Source organism: Malus sylvestris, chromosome 6, assembly GCF_916048215.2.
Source record: "Malus sylvestris chromosome 6, drMalSylv7.2, whole genome shotgun sequence".
In the NCBI taxonomy this organism is placed as follows: domain Eukaryota; kingdom Viridiplantae; phylum Streptophyta; class Magnoliopsida; order Rosales; family Rosaceae; genus Malus; species Malus sylvestris.
This window is the reverse complement of record NC_062265.1, coordinates 28,609,335-28,622,722: the sequence shown is the minus strand read 5'-3', so window position 1 is coordinate 28,622,722 and position 13,388 is coordinate 28,609,335. Positions and strand designations below refer to the sequence as shown.

Sequence of the window (13,388 nt, the reverse complement as noted above, 5' to 3'; positions counted from 1 at the left end):
GAGCTGAGAATTATTTTTTCTTTTAATTTTGTTTAAACTGAAAAAAAAAATAATTAAAAAAGCTTTTTAATCCAGCCGTAAAAAACTGCACTCATGTTAAAATTTGAATGGAAGTATTACCCGACATGGTAATACTGTACCATCTAATAATTTCTCAGAAGAAACCATAGTGAGCTAAAGCATCGCCACAAAATTTACCTTCCTAAAACAATATATATTTGAAAACTTGAAAAAAAAAACAATAAATATTGAAAATGAAAAATGGGTCATAACCATTGGTTTAGTTAGAATTGGTCTCATCAGTGACATATTCAGTTCCAAACCAATATTATTCCATCAAAATACAGGCAAGCAAACAATAATATAAGTTCCTGTTACACACAAACAGAATCTTGGGCATTATTCTCATCAGTGACACATTCAGTTCCAAACTAATATTATTACATCAAAACACACGCAAGCAATCAATATAAGTTTCAGTTACACAAATAGAATATTGGGCATTATTCAATTTCAAAAAGGGCAAATAAGAAACCAAGATCGATCAATGTTTGCAACTTCACACAATACACAAACAACAAACGGATTCTTCCTTGCAGGGTGAATGACTCAACACGTATATAGTCTGCTCTGTTACTATAATGAAAGTCAAGATTCACCACAAAATCAATTGGCAAAAAAGAGAACCCACTGCAGTCTCACAAGTGCTTCTGAGGCTTGATTCTACAAAAAGGATATTAAAAGACAAAAGAAACACAGTTACTGAATAAAATCTCAATGCATGCATATATTATGTCTTTGCCAGACTTGTGAATAAGATTGAACATGCAAATTATAAGGCAAAATGATTTTTACACTCCGATGCACTACTTCCTCTTTTTTGTAGCCTTAGAATTGAATAAATCAAAATAATAACGAACAAAAACAAGAGGAATATAGTTCAAATGATTAAATTGTGGATTTTTTTTTTACAAAAATGCTACTCTTACCACATTTTTCATACCATATTTGTATCACCTCTCTAATTGAAATGAGACCCACATATGTTGATGGACCCTACCTCTATTAAAAAGGTGGTACAAATATAGTATGTAAAATGTGATAAGTCTAGCATTACTCAAATTTTTATGCAAGGATAAAAGTGTGCGTACCTTCTACGAGAGTGAATACCGGACAATCTTTCATGGTGTCCCATGTAATACAGGCTGATTTCAGGAATGTGTTGTACCTTTGGATGATCCATGCCTCTTTTTACGGACTCTATAAGTTGCCTTGGAACAAGACCCAGAATCAAGCGTTCTACGTTAGCAAGGAGCTCAATGCCCTCTGGCAATGTCTTTAACTCCATGCATTCCGAAATGTCTAAGACCTGGAGATTTGGCATCGCCCCTTTCTCTATAGCTATACTATTCAATAAGGGGAGGTTGCGCAAATCCAAACGCTTAAGCTTTATGAAGCCTCTGGAGAAACACAATTTTTCGCCAACATATGCATTAACTAGCTCAAGCCTCTCAAGATTCGGCAATGCTTGAATGTGTGGTAGCAAATCTTCTTCAAGTCTAGACCAATATAGCTGCATACGTGTCAGGTTATGGAGTGAACCAAACCAAAGAGGTACCTTTTCTAGTTTTCCGGCCAAATAAACCTTTTGAAGGTCTGGAGGAGGCGAACGTAGTGCATTAACTCGAAGAAACTCCTCTTCATCACTTGCCATCAAAAACAAATAGTGAAGGAGCTCTAACTTTTGAAGGGAGTCACATAGGTCCATCTCGTCACTTGCTTTCACATTTGTAATACCGAGGCTTGTAAGTTGGGTCATATTCCTGATGACTTTAATAATCTTTCCTTCTGATTCAACAGATTGCAAAACTTGCAGTTTCTGTAAGTTACTTAGATCGGATGCTGCTTTTATCCCAATGACATACATAAAGCCATCATGATAATTAGTGTAACGATACATCGTTAGATGGCGTAGGTTTACTAACTTGGAGATTGCTTTTGGAAGTGCCCTTATCTTACTGTCACGGATGTTCAAGTTTTGAAGGTTGCGAAGCCGTCCGATGGATTCTGGAAGCTCCTCAATTAAAGTTCCTTTCAAATTTAAATATCTTAAGTTGAACAAGTACACTAGTTCATCTGGAAATCTATCAATTGGGGCATCCTCCAGATCTAGAACTCTCAACAACTTGAATCCAGAAGGCAATTTCTTTAACGTGCCAAAGACAAGAAAGGAGCGAAGCTCTGACATACCTGTGCAAGAATTAATTTCCCCTTCAGTTGTTTGAATTGACAATCGACGGATTTCAGCTTTATCTACTATATCTCGGCCAACATATGTTGCACCAAACTTTTCTTTTTTTGATGTCGACAAAGCAAGCTCACGCATAAGATCATGCATCTTACATGCTTTTGGTCTTCCAGCTTCATTCCTTAGTTCAACTTGTAGCATGCTACGACCAGTAAGTTCCACAAGATAGTCCTCTGCAACTTCTTCTGGTGTGACCCCATCAATTGGTTCAACAAGCCCTTCAGCTATCCACAACTTGATCAACCTTTTTCTTCTGATGAGATAATCTTCTGGGAAAAGGGCACAATATAGGAAACATGGCTTCAACGGGTTGGGCAAATTGTTGAAACTAAGCAACAAGATGCTGCTCATTGATTCTAGCATAGGATGGTTAGTCAAGTGCCAATTTAAGCTGTTGTATACTCTTCTCCATTCCGATGATGACCTCTTGGTAGACATTAGACCACCTAAAGTTACCACAGCCAGAGGTAGGCCTTCACACTTTTCCACAAGTTTCCATGCTAATGATTCAAGCTCTGGTGGACACGATTTATTATCGTAAGTTGAGAATGCTTTCTTGCTAAAGAGCTCCCAAGCTTCATTGTTTTCCAAGGGTTCAATTTCAAGAGGACAACTTTCAACTTCAAAAGAATAGGAAGCTATGTCTTTCTTTCGAGTTGTAAGCATGATTCGACTTCCATGATGTCTATTAAGAAGTGGTATCCTTATTTCTTGCCAAAGTTTAATATCCCACACATCATCCAATACAATTAGGTACCTTTTAGAATTCAAGTATGTCGATAACATCTCTAACAATTCTTCATAACTCATGGAATTCAAATGTTCAGTCACCTCTTCCTTTCTTCCTTGGTGGAATTGCTTGATCAGATTTTTGAATAAGTCTTCGATCACATAAGTTTGAGAAACAGTGATCCATGCATAACAGTCAAAATGTCGCTTTACATTTTCGTTGTTGAAGGTATTGGCAACAAGAGTTGTCTTGCCTGATCCTCCCATCCCGACCACAGACACAACCATTTCATTTTCCTCTCCATTCATCAACAATCCCATTAACGTTTGCTTCTTGTCTTCAATCCCGATTAGTTCGTCTTCCATAATATAAAGAGAAGACTGGGCTTTGTTCTTCACCCATCTGGGAACACTATCCGAACTTGTTCCTTCTATTGTAGAGACACCATATCTCTCATTCCTCTCTGGAATGGCTTTGATCTTTTTTGTGATTTTCTGTAATTTTTTGGCTATTCGATGCCTATACCAAAGATTCTTTGGAAAGTAAATGGTTCTGTGGAGCAATTTTGCAGATGGACTCGCACTGTGCTTGTCATAAATGTGATACAGGAACTCATCAATGACATTTTCCGCATCGCAGGTCAAATTTCTGACGCTTGTAACCCACGTTTTCACTCCTTCTGTTTGTGGTTCCTTGCCTTCAGCATCTATTAAGAAAGATTTCATGCTTATGAGCTCTAGCTTAAGCTCATCAACTTCATCACGGACTGCCGCTATGGAAGATGCTTCGTTCTCAAGTATGGCCGCAATTTTCCCAATCAATAGTGATGCAGCTGACTCCATTTTGGCCTTCGATACTTTGGTATGCAATCTATCTGCAGAATAGACAAGTTTCAAAACAACAGAAAAAGAAAAAGAATGCAATGGATAAACTTTTTTATTTTACAAACTATGTGCTTAGTTTTCAAAACGAAACTACGAGACAAACAAAATCAAGATCTAAATAAGGTACCGAAATTGTCTAGTACTCAAGAAATTTAAATTTCTGTTCTTGACTTTCATTCAGTTTAACAAACAAGGGGCCAAACTCAGTCGAAAATTCCGATAACTACCTTCTTGAGTCTTTTTTCCAAGAACACAGAATTAAAGAATTTGGTTCAAGAACAAAAATCTATCATTGAAAATTTTCGAACTCATTCAATCTAATTCTTCCACCAAACATCATGGTTTTTTGTCAGTGTTAAGGACAAAAATGAGTTCCAATTCCTTGTGGGTTGCAGTTGACAAGTTCCACAAAATTGTTGTTAAGTGAAAGTACGCACATCGAAAAGAAGAACATAATATTTTGGGTACATCATATTGAACTCTACACAAAGGCCTGACAATTTTGTCTACCTAAACCTACCTAGGCGCCCGCCTAAACTGCCTAAGTCAAAACTATTACTTATACAGAAAATAGATAATTTTCATTGTAATTTTTTTAATAAATTGTAATAGACTGATTAAATAATCAGATGAACACTCATTATGACACACCCCGACCCAAAATGTCCACCTGGACAATCGAATTGAGTTGTGTTGGCCGACACATGGAAGGTGACGAAGCCATAAAGTAATGGTGATGTGGAAAGTGCAGACTAATTTAAACCTAGAGTAACTAATTCTAGAGTGCACATGTGGGTGGAGTTAAACACTTTTCACACAAGTGATGACAGATACAAGTAACTTATAGTAAAAGATAAAGAAAATTTATACCGAAGGGAGAAATCCTCCTATATGTCAGCTCTTGCCAGCAATCCTCGTTGTCATAAAAGCTCTACCACTTAAATCCTAGCGGGAAGACAAATAAGGGTGAGTGGGCCTACAAAATAAAGCTTGGAAAACCTTTTCGAAAATGTGTAACCCCTCGCTGTAAAACAAGTATATTGTTCCCCAAAAATAATAATACAATGTACTACTACATAGTATCCGACATATATCGTAAGTCGAAGAATACAGAGTACGTATACAACAGTCATCTCAAAGCATAAGCCACTACTCATTAATGTATGTACGCGCACAAGTCCATTTCAGAGATATTTTGACAATGGAAAATGTTGGGTTTAGATTTTATGTTCTAGCACTACATCACATGAAGCAGCCGCTAAGCGCATCACATATGAGTCCAAACATCTAACCTAGAGACATGCTAGCACCTAACTCTGGATCCAAAGCGAATGTAAATGGTGTATATGAATATACAATGAAGTTGGTCCTTGGCCCAGGACAGTACGAATAACTAAGAGACGCTGTACAAACATGTAACAATAAGCAAGTAAGATGCAAGGATGTCATGCGATAGGCTTATGCTTACAAATAATATTTTAGGTTTGTTCCCTATGTTTCAATATGTTCTAATACTTTATAATATATATGTCCTTTATTTTGCAATTTATGTACATAATGTTATGTATTTTTTTAAGTATAGGCAAACGTTTATATATATATTATATAATAAATTTAGGCAATTATTATTGGCACTCTGTATACTCTTCATAAGATTTTTTTTTTCTTTCTAAATATAGAATGTTTGGAGTGTACAATTAGATTTTTGCAATGTCAATAGCAATTCTCTAAATTTAATTAAAATTAAAAAAACCACCTAGGCCCTCCGCCTAGGCTAGCCCTTGCTTGCTGCCCGACTTGCACCTAGTATGATTCATTATCAAGTCACTCGTTGAGAACCTTATTAGAAATCGTTTGCTAGATCTAGATATTAAGTATATTAAATTCTTGCATGACCATTAACTGGACATGAAACGACATGATCCATTAATGAATCGAGTCATTATCAGATTACCTGTTAAGAATTCATTTAGATAACAAGTTTGATACAATTCGATTCGTTAAGATAATGAGTATGACACGAAAAATAAAACATGACATTTGCTTGCTAAAATTATTTAAATAAAACACCAAATAATAATGATTAGACCCACAACCAAATTCATCTTCATGGTGTACAAATCAACAACTTACCCTTTTTTTTTCATTCAAGCAATAGTGTTGAAGAAGAAATCGAATTTGAAATCTTGTGTGTTGAAGGCTGAATGCTCTGAACCTAAGTGACATATATAAAATAAGAAGAAAAAAGTAAAACTAAAAAATCAGATATATCTCATAAGCACTTATACTTTCTTCCAGATAAATTCTAGAAGGATATTATATGTGGCAGTAAGAGTGCAGAATAACATACACTGGGGAATATGAAAGCTCACAAAAGAGTTGCAATGATATGCTTCAATTGCATTGAGCTACAACTTACGTTATTGTTGGATTCCTTCATTAATGAACTCTGAAATATCAAATATGAGAAGAAGACGAAGATTACAAATTTATGAAAATTGGAAAATAATTAAAAGTAAGTATTAGCCTATTAGGAGATAATTTAATCTTATGAGTCAAATTTTTACTGTATTTGTTTACGAAATATAGGTAATGATTATCTTTACAGTCGATTTATTCATTGTTTTTGGGTCAATCGGTAAGTTACCAAATTACATGAATTTAGATCAACCAATATTTCTATGTAATAATTCGGCCTAACAAATTCTTCTATTTAAAATCGTTTGTTTAAAAAATAATTTGATTGTACATATTCTCGTGGGATAATAAAAATGAAAAATCTTTACGAAAAACAAGATTTATAAAAAAGAATTGGTTAGCAGAGTAAAAAGAGGAGTGAGGAGAAGGTGGGTGGGGACTAGGTTTATGTAATCTAATCGCTATAGCCCATAACACAAACTCTTGTCCATGCTTCGTGATACAAAGACCAGTACTTTTGGACAAAACTAATACATCAATTATTTACGAAGGGGTAATGTGGCGAGACAAAAGTTGTAGATACAATTTTATAAATTAAATAATATGAAAGTTGATGAATGAATTATTACTTAAATTTTGATAAAAGCTTATTTTATTGGTAACACATCATTATTTTACATTTTGTCTACAAATTTAGGAATGTGTATTCAATTAACAATTTGAGAGACTTTAATTCTTTTAATGAATTTAGGAGTATTCAATTAGGATTTTAAGTAATTTTCTGAAATTTAACATGTATTCAATCAGAATTTTAATATAGATTATTAAAATCATTAAAAATCTGGAGATATTTTAAATTTTAAATTCAAAATATGTGTAAACATTAATTTAAATTTCAATATACAAGCAGAATAGACGAAATTTAAAATCTTCTAATAATAATAAGTAGAGTAATGAACATTAATATCCATTCATTCATAGTGGTAAGCAAAAGTACGCCAAGTTATAGTACGGAAGTGTCGGGTTCAAGATTCAAATCAGTAAAAAAAAAATAAGGATGTGCTATCCACACATCTCAAATTACTTCTCATACACCTCTTATTAATTTCTGTCTGTTGATCTTTTTCAATTCATTCGATCGGTCGAAAATTAGAAATTTCTGTCTGTTGATCTTTTTCAATTCATTCGATCGGTCGAAAATTAGAAAGGCATGTGAGAAGTAAAATTGGATGTGTGAATATCACATCCCAAAAATAACCTCTCCTGGGGCACGAATGAAAATGAAAATAACTCATATTATGATATTATACATCACAAGGTTTCAACAAAACACTCAAACGCATCTAATCTACATTACAAAAGTTTATTGACACTTCCATCGAAATCAACTACTTTTCAAATCTCTGATTCAACACATGTCACGGGTGAGCTACTAGCTCACTCAGTAGTAAAGATTTTCACAAGGCCTCTTTTCTTAATAATAGTATAATAATATAGATTATATAAAATTTGAGTATGTATATTTTCAATTAAAAATAAAGAAAAAACAAGGAGGCTCACGGGTCTCCTTGCCGGAAAAAGGGGACATGTTTCCCGAATTGTTTCTGCACTCCAACCTCGCCAAAACATGCATGCAAGGAGTCAATCTTCATCAAAATGACAAGGGAAAATCAATCCAGTGGTCCAGACCCTTACCTCGGTCGATCAAAAATGGCGAATGAGGGTGGTGTTCCTGCTGCGTTTCTGTGCAGCGTGCACATAGAGAGGGTCGAAAGAGAGTGTGTGACAGAGATGAGAGCCAGAGGTTTGATGGTCCGGTGGGGTGGCCCCTCTCTGGTGCTCGGCTTCTCTGTGACGCACAGAAGGGAGAGATGGCGAGAGTTGAAAGAGAGAGAAAAGGGAGAGGAGTGAGAATGAGAGAGTTTTGACTGTTTGAGTGTTTTGAGACAATTGAGTGTGACATAACTGAGGGAAACGTGAGGGAAATGAGAGATTTTTCAATGTTTTCGTTACACGAAATGGTATATTACGTCTCTTTATATAAATGATGGATTATGTGTGTTAAAAAATTAATAACTTAAAAATTAAAATTTTCTACCACTTACATAAAAATACGTAATGTACCATTCGTGTTTCCGTCACAACTAAAAATTTTCCGAGGTAAAGAGTCAAACTACACGGGGAAGAAGAGTAGTCAAGCGGGTGCGTCCCACCGATCAGATTTTTTTTAAATATATTAATTAACTGGTGGTGTACTGATAAGAGTAGAGTAATGTTTGAGTGACTAAATTTTTAGATTAAAATTGTAAATTAAATCACATGAAAATTGGTGAATTGATCATTACTTAAGAGTTAATTAACGTGTTTATTTCTTATTGGTGACACGTTATTTAGTGTAACTGAACATGAAATAACACAACTGATTAACTGCTGGTGTACTGATAATATATCGTTTTTCAGATCTAGATATTAGGTATATTAATTTCTTACATGACCCGTTAATTGGACATAAAATAACACAATTTGTTAACTAATCAAGTCTTAATTTGGGCCACCTATTAAGAATTCATTATATTGAAACTTTTTTTTTTTTAAGTTGATGTTTGTAGAGGCATAATGTGGGAAATTTGTCAAACAAAAATGGTTGACAAAAAGTTTTTTTCTTCATTGGAAGTTGGGTGATAAAAGGGAATATGGTGGGCAATAGCCTTTAAAAAGTAGGGATATTTTGATATGGATACAAAACAACTAAAAATTGAACTTATTTCAAAAGTAGTCTATAAAATTGAACTTATTTCAAATTTTCCCTAAAAAGTAAGTGTGGAGGACAATGAATTATAAATAGTTTGATCCCGGACCATATGAATAGAAGCCAATAATAATAAAATAAAGAAAAGGTAAAGTATATGATACCTTAAAAGATGTGAGTAACGCAAGCAATTAAATTAACGAAATGGAAAATAATAATAGGCTTAAATATTAAAATGGTTCATGTGTTATAGTTATATGGTCAATTTAGTCTTCGTATTTTTTATTTGGTTAATTTAATCCTCATGTTTGTCTTTGTTAGCTAATTGAGAACATTTCATTCAATCTCTTTTAAAAAATTTATAAGAAAAATCAAATGAGAAATAATTATCTTTTTTCTATACAGAAAAATACAAATCAATGAGAAATAACACCGATACGAAATAAAACTTCCAATTTGAAAAATGATGAAGGTTGTGACATAGAAATGAGACGGGGTAATGTTAGGGAGGAAGTCGGAGAGTTGGGAGGAGGATAATTTTTCTTTTAATTTTTTAATTTTATTCCATGTTAAATGTTTTAAATCAAATAAATTATAATTTTATAAATAAGTTTATAATAATTTATAATTCTTTTACATAAATTAAATGAAAATGTCCTTAATTGGCTAACGGAGATAAACACAAGGACCAAATTGGCCAAATTGAAAATACATGGACTAAATTAACCCAGTGACTAAAACACAGAGACCATTTTAACATTTAAGCCATAATAATATTAATAAAAGGTGCCAAACCATTGTCTCTTTGTTTTCCACTAGTTAAAAGAATATAGGTAGCCGTCCAAGGTTCAAACGTTGCACTCCAAATTAGCAGCTTAATTAATCTTTATCTTCAACTGACTAGCATTGATGTTTTGGAGGAGAAAAAAGGATATTGTCACCAGTTGAAATATACACATTATCGTAAGAAAACTTATACATTAGAAGACTCGCTAGCGCTTTTCGTGCTCATGCCTTTTACTATTCTTCTATTACTATTAGGAAATAGTATATACATCTATCGTTTTATGGAAGTTTTCTCCCTATTATATATACACCAGATTGGTTTGGTGAGGGGGGAGGGTTTTTTTGGTCGATAACTTCGAAATTCGAAATTCGAAATCCTTTTAGAGGAGCTATAACTTACAAAACGTGAACCCTAATTACATGTATACAACTCCTACTTTTTACTAATCCCATGCGCAGAAATTGAGAATTTTATAGTGTGGAAACTTAAGAGGGTATCTCTCACAATTTTTAAGTTTTAAGAGGGTATCACTCACAATTTTTCAAGAGAATGAGTGTGGCACAGCTGAGTGAAACTTGAGGGGGAAGGAGAAATTTTTCATTGTAACGGGAATATAAGTGGTACATTACGTGTTTTTATATAAGTAGTGGGAAATTGTATTTGTTAAGATATTAATTTTTCAGCACATATATTTCAACATTAATATAATAACACATGGTGTACTACTTTGTATTTCAGTAAATCTCTCGAGAAATAATGAAACTACACCGGGAAGAGGAGTGGTCACGTGGATACGTCCCACCTACCAAAACCAATTATTTGAAAAAAAACATTAAATAATTGGTAGTGCACTGATCAAAGTAGAATTATAATAATCTCTTGATATCGAGTTTCGTAAATTTTTGTCGTATCTTCAAATTTTAATGAGTTTGAGTTCACGCAATCGTAGTGAACGAGAGTATGTATGTGTCTTTGGTTCAAGCCTAAAAAATAATTAATTATGTACGGGACTTGATTATTAAATACAAACATAGATGAGTCTACTTGTCCACTTGCTTAACGAATCCAACGAATAACTCCTCAATATTACAGTTTGCAGCATGCAATACTGACAACCAACAAGTTATGGATTCATGATGGTGCAAATTATTATTTTGTCTCATTGAAAAATGTGCATAAATAGTTCGATTTACACCTCTTTTGTGCTCATGTGTTTCTAAAGACATGTACTACCTAGAAAGATGTGAACGGGACAAAGAATGACAAGAACCTAAATGTCCACTTAGGATTTCCACTAAGCTTGTCAAGGGTATTTTCGTAATTTTAAGTGTCAGAGAATAAAATGTGATTAACTTTAAGTATAGAAAGTATGGAGTGTATAATTAGATTTTTAGAGTACTAATAGCAATTTTATAAATTTAATTAAAATTAAAAAAAAAACTGCCTAGGCCTCTGCTTGCCGCATGACTAGCACATAGTGCGATTCGTTAACAACCAAAATTGTTATCAAGTCATCTACTAAGAACCTAATAAGATATCATTATCCAAATCTAGATATTAGGTGTATTAAATTCTTCCATGACCTGTTAACGAGACATGAGACGACACGACCCGTTAACAAATTGAGTCGTTATTGGATTACTCGTTAAGAATTCATTAAAGTAACAGGTTCGACATGACACGTCCCGTTACGATAACGGGTATGAACACGAAAACACCAAAAACACGACAAACATGACCTTTTTGCTTGCTTAAATTATTTAAATAAAACACCAAATAATATTGATTAGACTTGCAACTAAATTCAACTTAATGGTGTACAAATCAATAACTTACCCCCTTTTTTTATACAAGCAATATTGTTAAAGAAGAAATCGAATTTGAAATTTTGTGTTCAAGTTTGAATGCTTTGAACTTGAGTGACATATATAATAAGAAAAAAAAATAATAAAAAAACAAAAAATTCAGATATAGCTCATAAGCACTTATAGTTATATTTTCTTCCAGATAAATTCTAGAAAGATATCATGTATGGTAGTAAGAGTGCAGAATGACATACTTCGGGGAATATGAAAGCTCACAAAAGAGTTGCAATGATATGCTTCAATTGCATTAAGCTATAACTAACGTTATTGTTGGACTCCTTTGTTAATGAACTTTGAAAATATCAAATATGAGAAGAAGATTACAAATTTATGAAAAATGGAAAATAATTGGAAGTAAGTATTAGGAGATAATTAAATATTACGAGTCATAATCACAGTAAGAATTTTTACTGTATCTTTTTACGATGTGCAATTTTTAAAAAGATAATATAAAGAATGATTCTCATTTTAGTTGATTATATTCATTTTTTTTGTCACTAGTTAAATTGAATAATTACTAAATTACATAAATTTCGATCAATCAAATACTGATATTTCTATGAAATGATTCGGCCAAACAAATTCTTCCATGTGAATTGATTGTCCCTATTCTGGTGGGATAATAAAAATGAAAGATTAAGAATTTATAAAAAACGAGATTTAATTTAATTTTTTTTAGTGGTGAATAAAAATGGGGGTCGAACAAGGTGCATATAAACTAATTGGTATAACGCGGACGAGGATCGGTCTTCGAATTCTTTTTTTGAGATCAGATGATCAATTAAACGTATTCGTTCATCATACATTGTACGATCAATTTTCGTTAAATATTATTTATATTTAATTTTAAATATAAAATTTAAATAATTTCTAGTTACACAATGTACAATAAACACACACGATTAATTAATCCTTCAAATTTTCACAAAAAGAAACCGTAGAGGATCCTAAACTCTTGCCCATATTTAATGGGACAAAGGCCACTGTTTTTGGACAAAACTAATACGTCAAATGGTTTACGTAGACTTTTCGACAAAGACCGAGAATCATGGAGAAAAGTAATAATTTGATGCAAGTGGAAATTTGCAAAACCTTGAAACTCGAGATAGGAATCGGCGTAGGAGTGCATTAACGAGGTGAGCTCCTATTAAAGTTTATACAGTAAACAATATGAAAATATTCTAATTTCTTATAGAGTAAAATGTCGATTTGCCCTTTAAACTATCACCCAACTTTCGATTTGCCCCCTGAACTTTTTAATTGGAACTAATTTTTTTGGCCGATTTCCCCCCTACCGTTAGTTTTTCATAAATTTCATCCAAATTAACGTTAACTCTTATCATGTGCAAACCACGTAACTCTCATTTTTGGACAAAAGCGTCATTTCACTAGACCTTCAGACAGAAAAGCTATAGAATCACACATATTTGCATAGGTTTATATTTTAGAAATCTAAGGTTTTCAATTATTTTAAAGAATGAAGTGACCGAACTACCTACACATGTTGTGCATATGCTTCAATTTAATAGAAATTTGGATGGAATGAATGAAAAATTAACAGCAGGGGGCAAATCGGCCAAAAAAATTAGTTTAAGTCCTTAATTTTCCAATTAAAAAGTTCAGGGGGCAAATCGAAAGTTGGGTGAT

General features: G+C 33.2%; 2 protein-coding genes across 3 annotated transcripts in view; both read right to left on the bottom strand.

Moving 5' to 3' along the window:
- Positions 1-8,290, bottom strand: part of LOC126627242 (disease resistance protein RPM1-like) — a 38,633-nt gene extending 30,343 nt beyond the window's left edge. Inside the window, exons 1-2 of the mRNA XM_050296710.1 lie at positions 8,036-8,290; positions 3,066-3,912 (exon numbers count right to left, since the gene is read on the bottom strand). Coding sequence (XP_050152667.1) covers positions 3,066-3,880 — 815 coding nt within the window. The 5' untranslated portion in view covers positions 3,881-3,912; positions 8,036-8,290. The remainder of the gene's footprint in view (positions 1-3,065; positions 3,913-8,035) is intronic.
- Positions 360-13,388, bottom strand: part of LOC126627241 (disease resistance protein RPM1-like) — a 40,193-nt gene continuing 27,164 nt past the window's right edge. Inside the window, exons 2-3 of one of the 2 annotated variants that reach the window (XM_050296705.1) lie at positions 1,152-2,732; positions 360-723 (exon numbers count right to left, since the gene is read on the bottom strand). In XM_050296705.1, the coding sequence (XP_050152662.1) occupies positions 699-723; positions 1,152-2,732 (1,606 nt within the window). In that variant the 3' untranslated portion in view covers positions 360-698. Of the gene's footprint in view, positions 724-1,151; positions 3,066-13,388 lie in introns of both variants that reach the window. The other variant, XM_050296703.1, reaches the window with a different exon arrangement.